Source organism: Salvelinus alpinus, unplaced genomic scaffold (assembly GCF_045679555.1).
Source record: "Salvelinus alpinus unplaced genomic scaffold, SLU_Salpinus.1 scaffold_43, whole genome shotgun sequence".
NCBI classification, from domain to species: domain Eukaryota; kingdom Metazoa; phylum Chordata; class Actinopteri; order Salmoniformes; family Salmonidae; genus Salvelinus; species Salvelinus alpinus.
This window is the reverse complement of record NW_027255984.1, coordinates 126,105-145,517: the sequence shown is the minus strand read 5'-3', so window position 1 is coordinate 145,517 and position 19,413 is coordinate 126,105. Positions and strand designations below refer to the sequence as shown.

The window sequence follows — 19,413 nt, the reverse complement described above, 5'->3', positions numbered from 1 at the left end:
AGACTCATAGTACAGAATGAATGACTGACTGCCCAGTTCAACATCAGTTCACTGTCTCACCTCATACTGTATTGGAGCAGCAGCTGACTGCCCGGTTCAACATCAGTTCACCGTCTCACCTCATACTGTATTGGAGCAGCAGCAGCTGACTTGACCGTTGATGCTAATCAGCATGTTTTGAATCTGAGAGTAAATAGAGCCGACTACAACTCTAAAAATGAAGGGTTCAACTGGAGTTGTTCTCAGATCCCCTAAGAACCGTAGGGTTCTTGGTCAACGAAAAACAGCCCCAAAAGGTTCTTCAAAGAACTTGTTAGAAGGTGGGTTCATCGAGGAACCTCCGTTGTTGCTGGACTTCTTCCGGGAACTTCGCAATTACAACTGAAAACGATGGTGACAAGTTTTGATGCGACAACAGTTAAAAAGGTTAAGTTGGGTTGATGTTTGGCTCTGAATATGTCTCGAAATCATTTATAATAATAATATAACATACTAATAATGAATAACGAAGACAATTATGGTTTTCTGTGAATATCTTCCATAACGTTACTATAGCTAATTACCGTAAATATTAGAAATCCAGGTTTGACCGTCGGCGTTGTATGAGCTACAGTACAGTACCGTTATCTAGCTAGATAACGTTATGTCCTAACTAGGCAGAACTAGGTTTGGATTATTTCCTGAACTATATTCTTTCACATACACTGCTCAAAAAAATAAAGGCAACACTAAAATAACACATCCTAGATCTGAATGAATGAAATATTCTTATTAAATACTTTTTTCTTTACATAGTTGAATGTGCTGACAACAAAATCACACAAAAATTATCAATGGAAATCAAATTTATCAACCCATGGAGGTCTGGATTTGGAGTCACACTCAAAATTAAAGTGGAAAACCACACTACAGGCTGATCCAACTTTGATGTAATGTCCTTAAAACAAGTCAAAATGAGGCTCAGTAGTGTGTGTGGCCTCCACGTGCCTGTATGACCTCCCTACAACGCCTGGGCATGCTCCTGATGAGGTGGCGGATGGTCTCCTGAGGGATCTCCTCCCAGACCTGGACTAAAGCATCTGCCAACTCCTGGACAGTCTGTGGTGCAACGTGGCGTTGGTGGATGGAGCGAGACATGATGTCCCAGATGTGCTCAATTGGATTCAGGTCTGGGGAACGGGCGGGCCAGTCCATAGCATCAATGCCTTCCTCTTGCAGGAACTGCTGACACACTCCAGCCACATGAGGTCTAGCATTGTCTTGCATTAGGAGGAACCCAGGGCCAACCGCACCAGCATATGGTCTCACAAGGGGTCTGAGGATCTCATCTCGGTACCTAATGGCAGTCAGGCTACCTCTGGCGAGCCCATGGAGGGCTGTGCGGCCCCCCAAAGAAATGCAACCTCACACCATGACTGACCCACCGCCAAACCGGTCATGCTGGAGGATGTTGCAGGCAGCAGAACGTTCTCCACGGCGTCTCCAGACTGTCACATGTGCTCAGTGTGAACCTGCTTTCATCTGTGAAGAGCACAGGGCGCCAGTGGCGAATTTGCCAATCTTGGTGTTCTCTGGCAAATGCCAAACGTCCTGCACGGTGTTGGGCTGTAAGCACAACCCCCAGCTGTGGACGTCGGGCCCTCATTCCACCCTCATGGAGTCTGTTTCTGACCGTTTGAGCAGACACATGCACATTTGTGGCCTGCTGGAGGTCATTTTGCAGGGCTCTGGCAGTGCTCCTCCTGCTCCTTCTTGCACAAAGGCGGAGGTAGCGGTCCTGCTGCTGGGTTGTTGCACTCCTACGGCCTCCTCCACGTCTCCTGATGTACTGGCCTGTCTCCTGGTAGCGCCTCCATGCTCTGGACACTACGCTGACAGACACAGCAAACCTTCTTGCCACAGCTCGCATTGATGTGCCATCCTGGATGAGCTGCACTACCTGAGCCACTAAACGCACAACAAATCTATTTTTTTTAATCCATAACAAAGCACTGGCTAAACACACAACTTTTTAACTGCGCCCCTTGAGACAATCAGCAACCAAGTTGTCCTTAAAACGGACATGTCTGATTTCAAGAGGAAACTCCTGCAATATCCGTAGTAACTTTCCACCTCACTGCGGAGCTTCTCTCTCTTTTCAGGGTTCACTAGATAGGTATGTTGTTGGATCGGGGCCCAGTCCCCAATGTCATGCTCTAGTACATTTGGGTTGGCACATCTGAGAATTAACCCTGATATTCTAACATCAGGGCAACAACGTCAATATAATTGTATAAAAAAATGTGTCAGTTGGTTGCAGAAATAATTACCATTACTAAATGTTACATGAATTGTAAATATGAAATATTTGATTGCATAGTCTTATTTTCAACATATTTTCAATTACATTGTGCTAGGTGGGATAGCCCAATGTGAAAACACAGTTTTAACGTGTCCAAATCAATAACCAATATGCAGAAACAGTTTGGGATATATTGAAAACCTAAACATAAAATATGCTATATACACAAACATCTGCCACAATAATCATATCATAATCATTTCCCCCCATATCATATCACCAAAAACGCAGTTGTTTTGACAAGTAGCAATAAATCACTGATATTGATTAGGGGGGAAATAAGGTTGTACGTGCTGTTGAAACTAACAACTAAAAAAACACATGGAAATGGGAGATATCTTTTACCTCACTGGTTAGAGGACAACCTGCAGGAGACAGTCAGCAACATTGTGGAGTGATGCATTTAAATGTAGGGGTCGCTAAACAAAGGAACGCAACACTTATTTGTCATCACTCATCGATATCATGTTGAAATCAATTGTGCCGAGAGGAGGGAGATGAGGTTGCACGTCCTGTTAAAACTAACAGCTCAATAACCACACGGAATCTGGGAGTAATGTGTACATCACTGGTTAGAGTACAATTTGTAGAAAAGGGCTAGCTAACTAGCTACATTTTGAAGTGTTGCATTTTGATTCAAGAGGGTCACCAACGTGGGAAGTGTAACAACTATTTTTTTGTTAAGTCACATAAATAGTACTCTTTCAATTCAGAGCCTGGATTTATCCCCTGAGGCGAATATCCATATCATGCTGAAATCAATAGAACAGGGGGCAAACATTTTGGGTTCTACATTGTGACATCATTAAAATACTCCTACTACAATGTTAAAACATTCTACATTGTGACATCATTAAAATACTCCTACTACAATGTTAAAACATTCTACATTGTGACATCATTAAAATACTCCTACTACAATGTTAAAACATTCTACATTGTGACATCATTAAAACACTCCTACTACAATGTTGTGACATCATTAAAACACTCCTACTACAATGTTAAAACATTCTACATTGTGACATTAATTCATTGATATCATGAAACAACTCCTTCATGTATGTATTTTCTCAGATCTGATCAGATATCTTTTATCAGATTATCTTTGGTCACCACTAAGAGATTTCTCTCCTGTGTGTATTCTCTTGTGCACTGTCAGATAGCTAGATCGACCAAAACTCTTCCCACATTGATTACAGCTATAAGGTTTCTCTACTGTCTGGATTCTCTGATGAATTTTAATGCCTGCTGAGGAGGTGAATCTCTTCCCACAGTCAGAGCAGCAGTGAGTTCTCTTCCCTGTGGATGTCTGCAGGTGTTTCTTGAGGTGTTCTGATCTGGAGAGACTCTTCTCTGCCTCTTCAGCATCATGAGGTTGTTGAGGCTCCCCAGAGGATCCACGATAGTCCCGTCTCTCTCCTGTGTGAACAACAAAGTCAGACAGATGATTAAAGGCCCACAACAGCAGAAATCCACTGTAAAAGGTGATGCCAACAGCGTAGCCATGATGTTGTACAACAATTGACGTCTGTAATGAATGTTAAAATTATTTGACATTTGTCTTAAAATGAGCAAGAATAGTCATATTTTGTCTTGTTTTCACATTAGTAGTAACATCTAAGATTGTAGACTAGAAATAAGTTATTCATGTTGTTGAAACTCTAAGCAGTGTGCCAGACGACTTTTGGTCTCCAATATAGGCCCCTTTCTATGTTTAATAAAACTGCAGTACGAGGGCAATGCACATGCAATTCGATTGCAGAAACTCCTCCCTGCTAATGAGGAAACCGATAGTTATGGATGTAGTATATCTGCCTGGAGAAAAAAATGGTGAGCAATTTTAGTTTTTCACAAATTTTTCTGAATGTGAATAGGGGACAACTCAGGGGAGTAACCTCCATTTCCAGGTTGCTTATGAGTGCATTTCACACTACTTTGGATTATAACTGTAAGGCTCGTTTATATGTCATGTTTAATATGTTTGCTACAGTATTAAGAACCGCGTTAATGACAGTATCCATTTGGGTGTTGTCAATAAAGTTACGATTTTTGAAATGTATTTTTTATTTTTTATTTATCACCTTTATTTAACCAGGTAGGCTAGTTGAGAACAAGTTCTCATTTACAACTGCGACCTGGCCAAGATAAAGCAAAGCAGTGCGACAAAAACAACACAGAGTTACACGTGGGATAAACAAACGTACAGTCAATAACACAATAGAAAAATCTATATACAGTGTGTGCAAATGGAGTAAGGAGGCACGGCAATAAATAGGCCATAGTAGCGAGGTATCTTAGCAAATTAACACTGGAGTGATAGATGTGCAGATGATGATGTGCAACTAGAAATACTGGTGTGCAAGAGCAAAAAAGTAAATAAAAACAAGGGGATGAGGTAGGTAGTTGGATGGGCTATTTACAGATGGGCTGTGTACAGCTGCAGCGATTGGTAAGCTGCTCAGATAGCTGATGCTTAAAGTTAGTGAGGGAGATATAAGTCTCCAACTTCAGCGATTTTTGCAATTCGTTCCAGTCATTGGTAGCAGAGAACTGGAAGAAAAGGCAGCCAGAGGTGTTGGCTTTGGGGATGACCAGTGAGATATACCTGCTGGAGCACGTGCTATGGGGGGGGTTGCTATGGTGACCAGTGAGCTGAGTTAAGGCGGCCTAGCAAAGACTTAGCAGAGCCAGTGGGTTTGGCGACGAATATGTAGCGAGGGCCCGCCGATGAGAGCATACAGGTCGCAGTGGTGGGTGGTATATGGGGCTTTGGTAAAAAAACGGATGGCACTGTGATAGACTGCATACAGTTTGCTGAGTAGAGTGTTGGAGGCTATTTTGTAAATGATAGGTAGGATAGTCAGTTTTACGAGGGTATGTTTGGCAGCGTGAGTGAAGGAGGCTTTGTTGCGAAATAGGAAGCCGATTGGAGATTTCATTTTGGATTGGAGATGCTTAATATGAGTCTGGAAGGAGAGTTTACAGTCTAACCAGATACCAGATACCTAGGTATTTGTAGTTGTTCACATATTCTAAGTCAGAACCGTCCAGAGTAGTGATACTAGTCGGGCGGGCGGGCAGCGATCGGTTGAAGAGCATGCATTTAGTTTTACTTGCGTTTAAGAGTAGTTGGAGGCCACAGAAGGAGTGTTGTATGGCATTGAAGCTTGTTTGGAGGTTTGTTAACACAGGGTCCAAAGAAGGGCCAGATGTATACAGAATGGTGTCATCTGGGTAGAGGTGGATCAAGGAATCACCCGCAGCAAGAGCGACATCGTTGATATATACAGAGAAAAGAGTCGGCCCGAGAATTGAACCCTGTGGTACCCCTATAGAGACCGCCAGAGGTCCGGACAACAGGCCAGGTCAATGAAGACGGCTGCACAGTACTGTCTTTTATCGATGGCGGTTATGATATCGTTTAGTACCTTGAGTGTGGCTGAGGTGCACCCATGACCAGCTCAGAAACCGGATTGCACAGCGGAGAAGGTACGGTGGGAATAGAAATAGTCAGTGATCTGTTTGTTAACTTCTTGCCGCACGGATCTCTTTAGCGGGATCATTTTCGTAAACAACCGCTGAATTGCAGAGCGCCAGATAAAAAAAAATATATATATTTATAATCATGAAATCACAAATGAAATATACCAAAACACAGCTTAGCTTGTTGTTAATCCACCTATCGTGTCAGATTTTGAAAATATGCTTTACAGCAAAAGCAATCCAAGCGTTTGTGAGTTTATCAATCACTAGACAAAACAGTAAGAACAGCTAGCCGCAAATTAGCTTGGTCACGAAAGTCAGAAAAGCAATAAAATTAACCTTCGATAATCTTCGGATGTTTGCACTCACGAAACTCCCAGTTACACAATAAATGTTATTTTTGTTCGATAAAGATTAGTTTTATAACCAAAAACCGCCATTTGGTTTCCACGTTATGTTCAGAAAACCACAGGCTCGTTCCGGTTCTGAAAGGCAGACGAAAATTCCAAAAAGTATCCGTAATGTTCGTAGAAACATGTCAAACATTTTTTATAATCAATCCTCAGGTTGTTTTTAACATACATAATCGATAAGATTTCAACCGGACGGTAAACGGACGGTAAAATAAAAGCTTGAAACTATGTCTAACGCCTGGTCACAGCCTGAGGAAGCCATTGGAAAAGGAATCTGGTTGATACCCCTTTAAATGGAGGGGCAGGCAATGGAACAGGGATTTTTCCAAATAAAGGCGCTTCCGGGTTGGATTTCCTCAGGTTTTTGCCTGCAAAATCAGTTCTGTTATACTCACAGAAAATATTTTGACAGTTTTGGAAACTTTAGAGTGTTTTCTATCCTATTCTGTCAATTATATGCATATTCTAGCATCTGGACCTGAGAAATAGTCAGTTTACCTTGGGAATGTTATTTTTCCAAACATAAAAATTCTGCCCCCTAGCTGAAAGAAGTTAACTTGGATTTCGAAGACTTTAGAAAGGCATGACAGGATGTATGTAACAGTTTGGGTCTAGAGTGTTACCCCCTTTGAAGAGAGGTTGAACAGACTACTAATAGGGGTTGCAACAATGGCGGCGGATAATTTTAGAAAGAGAGGGTCCAGATTGTCTAGCCCAGCTGATTTGTACAGGTCCAGGTTTTGCAGCTCTTTCAGAACATCTGCCATCTGGATTTGGGTGAAGGAGAAGCTGGAGAGGCTTGGGCAAGTAGCTGCGGGGGGTGCGGAGCTGTTGGCCAGGGTTGGGGTAGCCAGGAGGAAAGCATGGCCAGCCGTAGAGAAATGGTCATTGAAATTCTCAATGATCGTGGATTTATCAGTGGTGACAGTGTTTCCTAGCCTCAGTGCAGTGGGCAGCTGGGATGACGTGCTCTTATTCTCCATGGACTTTACAGTGTCCCAAAACTTTTGGGAGTTAGAGCTACAGGATGCAAATTTCTGTTTGAAAAAGCTAGTCTTTGTGTTCCTAACTGACTGTGTGTATTGATTCCTGACTTCTCTGAAAAGTTGCATATCGCGGGGACTATTCGATGCTAGTGCAATACGCCACAGGATGTTTTTGTGCTGGTCGAGGGCCGTCAGGGCTAGAGTGAACCAAGGGCTATATCTGTTCTTAGTTCTACATTTTTTAAAGGGGCATGCTTATTTAAGATGGTGAGGAAATTACTTTTAAAGAACAACCAGGCATCCTCTACTGACGGGATGAGGTCAATATCCTTCCAGGATACCCGGGCCAGGTCGATTAGAATGGCCTGCTTGCAGAAGTGTTTTAGGGAGCGTTTGACAGTGTCGTTTGACCGCAGACCCATAACGGATGCAGGCAATGAGGCAGTGATCGCTGAGATCCTGATTGAAAACAGCAGAGGTGTATTTGGAGGGCAAGTTGGTCAGGATAATATCTATGAGGGTGCACATGTTTACGGATTTAGGGTTGTACCTGGTGGGTTCCTTGATAATTTGTGTGAGATTGAGGGCATCTAAGCTTGGATTGTAGGATGACCGGGGTGTTAAGCATATCCCAGTTTAGGTCACCTAGCAGAACGAACTGAAGATAGATGGGGGGCAATCGATTCACATATGGTGTCCAGGGCACAGCTGGGAGCAGAGGGGGGTCTATAACAGGCAGCAACAGTGAGATAATTATTTCTGGAGAGATACATTTTTTAAATTAGAAGCTCGAAATGTTTGGGCATAAACCTGGAAAGTATGATAGAACTTTGCAGGCCATCTCTGCAGTAGATTGCAACTCCTCCCCCTTTGGCAGTTCTATCTTGACAGAAAATGGTGTAGATGGGGATGGAAATATCAGAATTCTTGGTGGCCTTCCAAAGCCAGGATTCAGACACGGCAAGGATCAAGGTTGGTGGAGTGTGCTAAAGCAGTGAGTAAAACATGAAACCAAGGGTTTTATGGTTACAGAAGTCAACAAATGAGAGTGCCTGTGGACACACAGGGCCTGGGTTAACCTCTACATCACCCGAGGAACAGAGGAGTAGGATGAGGGTACGGCTAAAGGCTATCAGAACTGGTAATCTAGTGCGTTGGGAACAGAGAATAAAAGGAGCAGATTTCTGGGCGTGGTAGGATAGATTCAAGGCATGATGTACAGACAGGGGTATGGTAGGGTGCGAGTACAGTGGAGGTAAACCTAGACATTGAGTGATGATAGAGGTTGCATCTCTGGAGGCACCAGTTATGCTAGGCGAGGTCACTGCAAGTGTGGGAGGTGGGACAAAAGAGTTCTCTGAGCCATGTTGAGTGGGACAAGGGGCTCCGACAGTAAAATAAAACTATGATAACTACCCTAAACAACAGTATACAAGGCATATAGACATTAGAGATTAATAAAGCGAGGCATTAAGCAATCACAGGTGTTGATTGGGAGAGCTAGCTAAGACAACAACGGGTAAGACAACAGTTAATCAGCTAAGACAACAACAACCGGTAAAATGGCGATGAACGGGCAGAGAGGGTAAGTTAACGACACACAGGGCCTGAGTTTGAGGCTGGGGCCGACAGATAAACAAAATAAACAAAATGGAATACCGTGATTAATGAACAGTCCAGCAGGCATCAGCTATGTAGCCAAGTGATCATAGGGTCCAGTGAACAGCAATATATGAACCAGGGAAGCCGTTAGGTAGTCATTACTACGCTAGCCGGGAGATGTGCCTGGCTCGAGGCTAACTGGTGATAGCTTCGGGACAAGGGCGTCACTGACGTCTGGCAAAGGCCGGTTGAGGGCACATCGGACGGAATTGTGTCAGCAGACCAGTCGTGATGGATCGGCGGGGCTCCGTGTCGACAAAGGGTCCAGGCCAATTGGCAAGAGGTATTGTAGCTGGAGTAATTTTGTTTGCTAGCTGGGAGATGCACCTGGCTCGAGGCTAACTGGTGCTAGCTTCGGGACAAGGGCGTTAGCCACTATAGCCAATTCGGTGCAAAGGTCCAGAGCTTACGGCAGGAATCCGGTGATGTAGTGGCTTCTAGTCGTCTTAGTGAAGAGTCTGGGAGGCATCAGCTGTGTAGCCGAGTGATCATAGGGTCCACTGAGCAGGCTGGGAGATGGGCCTGGCTCAAGGCTAACTTCGGGGCTGGGCCACACGGTGGCAGCTAGCTAGCTGCGATTATCCGGTGTAATGGTCCAGAGCTTACGGCAGGAATACGGTGATGTAGTGGAGAAAAACAGTCCGATATGCTCAGGGTTGATATCGCGCTGTGCAGACTGGCAGGTGTTATCCAGGCTAAAAGTGGCTGGTGTCTGAGCTAAAAAGGTAAAGGCCGCTAGCAGTGGCTAACAATGACTAAAAAGCTAGTAGCTAATTAGTTGGTTAGCTTCTTTCTGATGGCTTGGTTCTGATGGAGGTTCTAGCTATAAGGTCTAAAACAATAGCAGATCCGTATCACATTGGATGAGGCGGGTTGCCGGAAGGTATATTTAATTTAAAAATGGAAAAAGGTTTAAATATATTGCAATATATACAAAAAAACACAAAAAACATAACATTTAAAACAAACCGGTCTTAATGCTACGCCATCTTGGATTACAAGATGACTCTGTTAAAAACCATTGGATTTAGCAAACTCTGGAATTATTTAGTATTTCTGTGCCCATGAAAACTGTTTTCACAGAGTAACATAAGGAGCCACAAAATGATACATAGTTCGAGTGCATTTCAGAATACAAAAAAACTTTCCGACAGCAAGATCCTGTATTTAAGTTGAAGTTTATCATATGACAAGCGTAACGTTATGACTATAACAACTGTTCCCTGAAGGAGGGAAACTAGGTACAACATACTATTAAATCCACGTTATGACTATAACTACTGTTCCCTGAAGGAGGGAAACTAGGTACAACATACTATTAACTTCTCTAGGGTAGGGGGCAGTATTTTCACGTTTGGATGAAAAACATACCCAAATTCAACTGCCAGTTACTCATCGCCAGGAGATAAGATATGCATATTATTAGTAGATCTGGATAGAAAACACTCTGAAGTTTCTAAAACTGTTTGAATCATGTCTGTGGGTATAACAGAACATATTTAGCAGGCGAAACCCAGAGGACAAACCATTCAGATTTTTTGTTTGTTTTTTGAGGTCACCGTCTTTTCAATCAGATTTTATTGGGATTTCTAAGCAACTTGCTTGTGTCGTGGAAAATCAGTTCAAATACAACGCTTATCAGAACTTGTAAATTCAAACATGCTCTTTATTACAACTGTACAGCCAACTGGCATGTCCCCGCGGAACACACCCCGCGGAACACACACCGCGGAACACACCCCGGTTCCAACATTTATACATAAATAGCATATGGGTCCACCCCATATGCAAATAAGCATACTTCCCCTAATTCTTCCTGCCATCATTATCTTTTTAGTTCAGGCTTCCTGCTTGTTCACGCCTACTAACGCCCATTATCTGCTTTCAGTTAAATTATAATAGTGGCCAAACCCGTGCTTGTCTTAAAAATAATATATGTCCATCTATCCTATAGGCCTATATTTAACTCAATGCCCCAGCATGTTCTCTGGTATGTCCTTATTGGAATTGGCAGACTCTATGTCTCTTCTTATCATTAGTGTCCAGTTGCTTTAGGCATATTTCTCTGGTATGTGTGCTTTTAGTGGAATGTGTAGACTATAAGTCTAGTGTGTCCAATTGTTTTAGGTGCCCATGTGTCTGGTCAGTCTGTCAGCACAATGGAGAAAATAAGAGGGCCAGAACGTCCCTTAGTATATCTCCATTACCACAGTCTCATGATCAACGTGAACATGTGGTTCGTTACTTTAATGTTCAGCTGTCTTATGTCTTTATATGTTATCCATGTGTCTTATGTTACTACTACAATCCCCCCTCTGGGGCTATTTAGCCACATAAATGATACAAATAAGACATTGGGATAGTAAATGAAAATACCTATGATAAACAAGAAAATACAAAAAATAAAAACAAAGTAAAGCATATAAACTAACTAGACCAAACATCTCCAATGTGAAATAGGAGTAAAAGATCCAATCAGAAACATTAAAGAAAACCTAACTAGACCAAACATCTCCAATTTTCATAAGAGTAAAAGATCTAATTAGAAACATGAAAGAAAACCTAACTAGACAAAACATTTCAACATTATTCCCCCCTGCAGACACCTACCAACCTTTGTTAGATGATTTAATACATGGTCCATAGACACTTGTAACCGGAATACCCTCTGTCACCTAACATGTTTTTGTAAAATGATCCTATTTTTAGAAGGCAAAACTAACTTTAATTAAAAGAAAATATATATGTTCATCGATATATATATAAAAATTCAAAGAAACATACAAAGAACACAAAGCATTAGGCCAAATAAAAATGCTAAAACCCCATTATCTAGGAGCACAGTCCTCATCCTTACAAATAAGACAAGCTCCTCTTTAACACTTGGCACAGAAAAAAGGTTCTGGGTGATGGTTATGACCATCCTCATGAATTTTTGTACACCACTTGCAATAGTGACGCAAATGACACTTTTTGTGGACATGTATAAGTAAACATATATCTGAACTGGGTAATTGAACATATACATGGAAATCATCCTTACGAAAATCGTGACAAGCATAACCACCTCCAGGAACTACTCTATATAGACAGTTTGGATTCCCAAAGGGGCAGTCCAAAGGTCCACCGACCGCATTACAAGGCTTTCCATACTTATTAGTATACTTGCCTGGGCTACCCGGTACAGGATCAATCACCACAGGAGGGTCATCTCTCATTACAGACATCTGTTTAACTGTTGTCTGAACCATAATTAACTTTACCAGGGGTATAACACAACAAACTGCAATACCCAGAGCCAATAACCCTCCTTCCAACACGATGGCCATCCTAGCAAACATGGCTCCCCACTTTCCTAACGCTAGGACTAACCAATCCCATACAAGGGAGTCTAAACCAGTATTAGCCTTTACTTCTGCTCATAATCCTTTGAGTTTGTCCATAGCAATATTGGGAATAAAGGTGCAACAGTCATCCCCAAACATGACACAAACTCCACCCTTCTCCGCTAAGAGCCAATGGAGAGCCTGTCTATTTCTCCAAGTCATTTTACTGGTAGCCTGTACCTGTTCCCCCAACGCCGTTGGAGCCGAATCAGTATAGTTAATAAACATCTGTTGGTTATAATATATATAATTAATCCACTCTAAATTTTTATTTGGTGTCATCCACAAAAACATAGATTCAAATCCTGATTTAACTTCATCTCTTGCCTTGAACTCTCGAGGTACACCTCTAGGCTGGCCAATTACATCAAGGTATACCTCAGGGTCTTCCTCATACTTCCTTTTAACTCTAGAATTAACAGAGTCATCGTGGGGTGATTTAATAATGGTAACCTGTTGAATTGTTCTAACTAAGACACAAAGACCAATCCATTCATTAGGCAATACATTCAACAATTTGTTTTTTCCACACATCCAGAAATTATCCGCAATACCTCTGTCTTGATTCTTTAGCATAGTGAGAGACGGTGCAACCTGAGTTATGTGACCACACAACCCTTTTCTATTCATAATCAACCCTTTATCATTACTTTTACAAACTCCCACATTCTCTAACACCCAAATAGTATCACTTCTACTGTGGTGTTTCCTACATCAATTCCTTCGGTGTGGTGTCTGTAAAAACATTCATATTTTCCTTCAATCACGGTACCTCTGTCTAATTGAGGTACAGTTAATTCAGTCCTAATGTTATAGGCATCACAATCATTGTCTCCCAACATGGTCTTATTCAACATAGTTTTACCCCTAGTGCTTACCCAGAGCAATCCTATATTCTATGTCACACAAGGGAATAGAATACTTTCTATTGGTACAATGGTCCTTTTTCCAACTTACACAGTTTTGAAATGATGACAGTTCAGAAACTATTAAAAGATCAGACAAATGTGATTTTCTACACAAAATACAATTGTCCATTCTATGTTTGTTTGCCATATACTTAGCCCATTTGTACCACTCGTTCTTCACTACTTCTTCTCATGTGCTGTCCTTGAGTGGTTCTAATATATCTAATTCTGTCGCTTTTTCAATGTTCTTATCTTGAGGTAGATCATTAGAGTTTATCAGAAAGTTCCAAATGTCAGTAAAAAACTCTCCTGACTCTGATGTCTCAGGTTGCTTTGTGGATACGGTGATCTGCTTGGTAAGGGAGATTGATGTCATCTTAGTGGTAGCTACTGTGGTCGTCACAGCAGCCGCCACCCTTGTTGTTGTCACAGGCTCTTCCTGTTCAGGTGCAGGGGTAGGATCAATCTTAATGACCATGGTGCTACTCCCTTCGGTCACTGTTGTTCTTGTTATTTCAACTATTAATTCTTCACCTTCAACTGGTTCAATCTGATTCATGATGAGCACCCTCTCGTCTTTTTCTTTGATTAATGTCAGGTCACATCCTTTCGGATCCCAAACGACTTGTCCCTTTGTTTGGTGATGTGTCCATCCACAGAGTGCCATCTCCAGTAAGGGTTTGATCCTTATGATTGAGATAGACTTCAGTTCTCCAGCTTCTGTTATAAGTTGAGGTGGAACAGAGATTCAAACCTTGTCAGTCTTTTTGGATTGTTCGACTGATTCCTTTCTTCTCTTCCTGCTTCCATCCTACGTCTTGATTGTGCATTAGTCTGTTGGTTCTATACTAGAATTCACTGTTACTTCTGTTATGTCAATGTCATTATTCTTTTGTTGTTCTAACTTCAATTGTCTGTAAAGGAGACCATTCAAAAGTTTGAAAGTCAATTGTGGGGAAATCCCCATGTTCTTCAGCTTGCGGGACTTTTCCTCCACTTTCTTCACCTGAGGCTCCCTCCTCAGGCCGGACTTAACTTCCATCTGGAAGGTTCCAATTTTTATGGAAAAGATGTTCTCATTCTGTGCCTTGTGAGGCCTCTCCTCCTCTTCTGGGTGCATTAGTCGGTGCACTTGTCGTATTTTGGCTTTCACTTCATTTGCTGTTTTCTTGGCTCCTCCCTGGCGTCTCAATCGTTTCCGCTGCTCCTGCTCCCTCCAGGCTCCCTCCTGGTGAATCAGCATCCTCAGTGTCCTCATCTCTATGTGGTTGTATCCTTCTCTCTGTTGGGACTCAGCTGCAGTGGTTCAGATGGTACCACGTCTGGCTTCTTTTCACTTGGACGGCCGTTCTTGTTGCTTTGGCCACCTCATAGGGTCCATCTCTCCTCGGTTGATCCCACTTCCTCCGGATCCCTCCAACGTGGACTAGATCTCCTGGTACCACTGAGAGAGGTCCTTCTGGTCCCCTTGGATCATCAGACGCAGAACCTCTCATCCTGGTTCAGGTTTCTGCCTACTTTCTGTGAAGCATTCATACTTAGAGACTTATGGCCTCTGTTCTAAGATTGCACCATACATCCTCTTACTTCCATCACTCATCACACAACAAACAGACATTCCAGCTGAAGCTGGCGAACCCCTCTCCTTCTGGTTTCCTAAACATAAGACTTGGAAAACAACAGACAAAACATAACAGCATTGACAATGTTATGTGTTATGCATAAATATATTCATGCAAACTGAAATCTGAGACCATGACAATTCCCACTCTCTCTTTACCTGACTCTATGCCTCCAGGATACTTTTCTGCTGGACTCCACAAAAATAAAAGCCCTAAAAAGCTTCCTCATGCTTCCACCCAGTCTTCCCCTTTCGGCCACAGGTTCTGAGAGGTGTTCCCAAATCATGTCATTTTTACTTAGTTTCCCATCTACTCCATTTCAACTGATAATCATGTGCATAACCTACAATTAACATTCTCTCTTCTTGAATTAATTCAACACTGTATATGCTTTCATATCAATCCCTTTAACATGTTTGTTTAGAGTATAATATCCTATCATCCATTCTCTTTCATATGATGTATTAAAAATAAAACAAGTAGCCTCCAAACTCAACCCAGTATGTCTATAGTGGAATCTAATCTCTCTCTCTTTCTCTCTCTGATTCCACATCCTCTGTCATGGTGTTTTCAAGCTCACCCATTATTCAGCTGGACCTTACTTCTCGTGAGACTTATGTACCCACCAAAGAGAGACATAAAGAACTTTACCACTGCAGTGTTGTAAGAAGTATACCACCAGCCTGGTGTATCTTGATGTACACTCAGTCTCCAGAATGCAGCCCAAGCCCTTCCATTTCTGGCTGTTTTTTTTCCTGAGGACATACACACTAACACATGGGTTATTTCCTGACAACATTAGCAAGATCACTAAATCTTAATTTTTAATAACAGCCCTATGTAACCATTCTGCCTCAAATACCTGGCCTCCTGCCACAGAAATATTCAATGATAATCAAATGATGTTCCCTACATCAACTGCTATACAATAACATGTAATCAGTCAAATGTCTTCCAGTTGGATTAATATCCAATCCTATCAAAACTAAGTAATAAGTTTCTTAAACTTTTGCTCTAGTGTTCAAAATGCCACCACTTATTCTTTTTACCATATCTTTAGATATGTGAATTGTTCTATTTACTTTAGAATTGTCCCTATATTTTACACAGCCAGCTGTCTTTCCTTTTCTGTGAATTATCTCTATTTTTATACATATTTCTAGAAATAACACCCCTTTACTACCATTACCTTCATTTATATGTCCCCTAACCCATAACTGCCATTGTTTGATACATACTTAAAACATCCTTAAGTCAATTTATATATCATTTATATCAGTCCCTCCTCAGGAACATATACACAACCTTATGTTCCTCAAAACAAAAATAAATTGACCAAACGAGAAAAAGAGAAAGAAAAAAAAAAAAAAAAAAAAATTATAATAATTTCACATTTGCAATAAATTTCCACTATTCGTAATGTAATTAAACCTGGAGAAAACGTCCATCTGTTTCATTCTATGCCCATGTTATTATTGGTCTCTTTCTTCTTCATTCTTGGGTATCATCGCACAACAGACTACCTTTTTATTCAATTACTTATATTATTACATTTTATCATTACAATTCCAATGGCATTATAAAACAAAAGAAACAAAAAAACCTGTAATCTAATATTCTGTAAGTTTTGTCAACCACCTTGTCTCAGGATTAGTTTCCAGAGCTTCCCTAGGCCTATTAAATTTAAACAGTCCTATATCTAAATAACTAAACAGTTATTTCTTAAATACATTTTCCAACCCAATATTCAGGATAACAGTCCTTAGTGTTTACTTTAACTCAAATTTGACCTTATCTATTCAATACACAACATCCCTTTAATAATTAACATTTATACTAAACACTTTAATTACCAGTACCATCTATTTTCCCAATAGCCCTTTTGTCTCAGTTTCTCTCATGAATGGCCTGATAATAAAAAAATCAGTACCCCAATAACTTTAAGTCATTATTCTCCCAACAAATATAATGTCATTTCAGCATGTCTTTTTTTTAGATACAGTTCACAGGTCATCAGACACAGTTGTCCCTCACTGTTCAGTCGGTTAGGGTGGGTTTGATCTCCACACCCACTTGTGGTGATATTCTCTCCCATGCCTTAAAGCATTCTGACGTCACCTTCTTATGATAACTCCCTTATTCCACCAGTGTTCTCTCAGATGAATTATAGATGATGTTTTTATCAACAAAACCCTCACAGAAACCCACACTCCAACAAACCCTTTGGAATAACTTACATCACTTTTTATATGCAGAATGAACAAAGCACATTTGTGTATTTACCCAAAGACCATAACCCCAAGGAACTGATAATTTTACCTATGAACACATGTTATATCAAAAAAAAAAAAAAATAAACCTATTCCGAATAACTTATTCAATTTAAGGGTACAACTCTTCATAATTTTCCCAGGGACATAATAGATTTTCAAAGTAATTATACATTTTGAATAGAGTCTTGTGTCTTTTAATCATTTAAAAAGTAAATCCCACCTGTTCCAACAATTTCTAGTAAAAGGTGATCAGTCTTCCACAGGAAATTCTTAGGAATCAGGGCATTTTGACACCATTAAAATGTTTCCACTCCCCTTTCTTTAGGAACAACTTAAATACATTTTTCAAAAAACATTTCCATCCTTCTGCATACCCAAATTGAAACTGAAGTGGAAAAAGCCCTTCCAATAAATCTACTAATGTATATTCATTCCCAGTACATGGTGCACTTACTAGTAACCATAGCCAATAGCACACAGGGACTGGACTCACTTATCCAGAACTCCATTTTTTAGCCTTATCCAGATATTTTTTATAGCAGCTGACTTTAATTAACTGCTTTCCACAGTAATACAGTCTCCAATGATATTTTTGACCAGAGAAGATTAAAAAACCCTTTTTTTCCCTTATTCTTTCTGGAAAAGAAAGTGTACATATTGTTAATATTCACAACGTTACCTTTTAGTCAGCAAACCAATAATTTTACTTATCCATAGATTTTATTCTAAAGCGTCTTTAACAGTTCCAGAGAATTGTGGTATAGAATGTCTAACAATTAAAATTCCATCGTTATTTTACTAGATGTCAAACGTGATCTAATACTTCTTCTTGACCACATATAAACTGTAATCTCTATGAAACACTCATTGTTCGCTCAGAGACTATACACCGACAAGTAAAAAATTCCATTCTCACTAACCTCAAACCAATTAGTTGTTTGTTATTTTGACAAGGATATAAACTCTTGTATAGCGGCATTTCCTACTACCGCACTAAGTTCTAATGTCACATTACACTAATTTTCCCATACCCGATATACCTATATCCAGAACAGAGAGCTATTTTCTTATTGGTTCTTAGATCTTGTCAATAGTTCTGCCAATCACCCGCACGTCTGCGAGGACTAGAGGAACCACACACACAACCTCATCGCAATGTATTTTCTGATGATAGAATGTTGACATCAGAACGCCTACAAATCGAGCTTCACATTTTGGTCCCATGCGACTATTTATTTATTTATTTTTCCTAAATACTCCCATGTATTTCTACACCTTTTATTTACTATTTTTCCGAGGTAGAGCCAATCTCCTTTCCAATTAATAATTCATTTGTCACATCACTTAATTTCTTTTATCGAAGCCTACTCTATACAGTACATACATTATTTCTGAATACTACAGATGACTTAATGTCTTATTCTAGTACAGTACTTCAAATATCACTGTTTTTTTTCCCTTTACAGATATCATTATTTATTCATTTGGTTTGTTGTTACAGTTCTAATCAATTTTTAAGATTACATTTACGTTACATTTAAGTCATTTAGCAGATGCTCTTATCCAGAGCGACTTACAAATTGGAAAGTTCATACATATTCATCCTGGTCCCCCCGTGGGAATTGAACACTCAACCCAGGCGTTTGTAAGCACCATGCTCTACCAACTGAGCCACACAGGTCCACTGCCCGTTCCATTAAGATCTCTATCTAACGTCTTACTTTTACCTTTAGTTATTTATTTTGTCTATACTTTCTTACCTCTTCTCTATATTCTTATTGTTTCATTGTCTTTTATCCCATTTTACTGTTTAATTCCTGATTCACGGTTTTAGTGAAACCAACCTCTCATATTCTGGTCTCTGTCCTTCAGGCTATTTTTAGACCGTAGCTTCTGTAGACACAGAGTGATCGACGGCCTGTTTTTTCCTCTTCCTTTGTTACACCGTTCGTGAATCCTTAATCTGTCCTGAATTTCACTATTTATCACTATTTATCTTAACTAACCTAGATTCGTTTTTAACTTTATAGTACAATTTCATTTTATCAACGATTCTACTTTCTGTTTTGTTACCACACTGTTCTATTCATATTATACTATTCGGTTAACTCCTCTTTAATTATTTTTATTCATTATTTATTTTGATACCTTTTTAGTAATTTTACTATGGTCGCTTACTACTTTATCACATCAGTGTTTTTATCCTTGCTTATAACTTATTTTACTTCGATGTTTCTTAACTTCTTTCCCTCTGCCTAATAGCAGTTAACGACACCCTTCATCAACTCTACTCTGTCACAGGAGAGCTGCGCGCTCCCTCTCCTGGACGTTCTGCC

At 40.5% G+C, this 19,413-nt stretch overlaps 1 protein-coding gene and 1 long non-coding RNA gene across 2 annotated transcripts in view; both read right to left on the bottom strand.

Annotated features, from left to right (window-relative positions):
• The window catches only part of LOC139567102 (uncharacterized), a 117,546-nt gene that overhangs the window by 42,429 nt on the left and 55,704 nt on the right, over positions 1–19,413 (bottom strand). The gene's annotated exons all lie outside the window — the stretch shown is intronic.
• LOC139567089 (zinc finger protein 180-like) overlaps positions 2,453–19,413 on the bottom strand; it is a 38,476-nt gene continuing 21,515 nt past the window's right edge. The window contains exon 2 of the mRNA XM_071388574.1: positions 2,453–3,763. Coding sequence (XP_071244675.1) covers positions 3,444–3,763 — 320 coding nt within the window. The 3' untranslated portion in view covers positions 2,453–3,443. The remainder of the gene's footprint in view (positions 3,764–19,413) is intronic.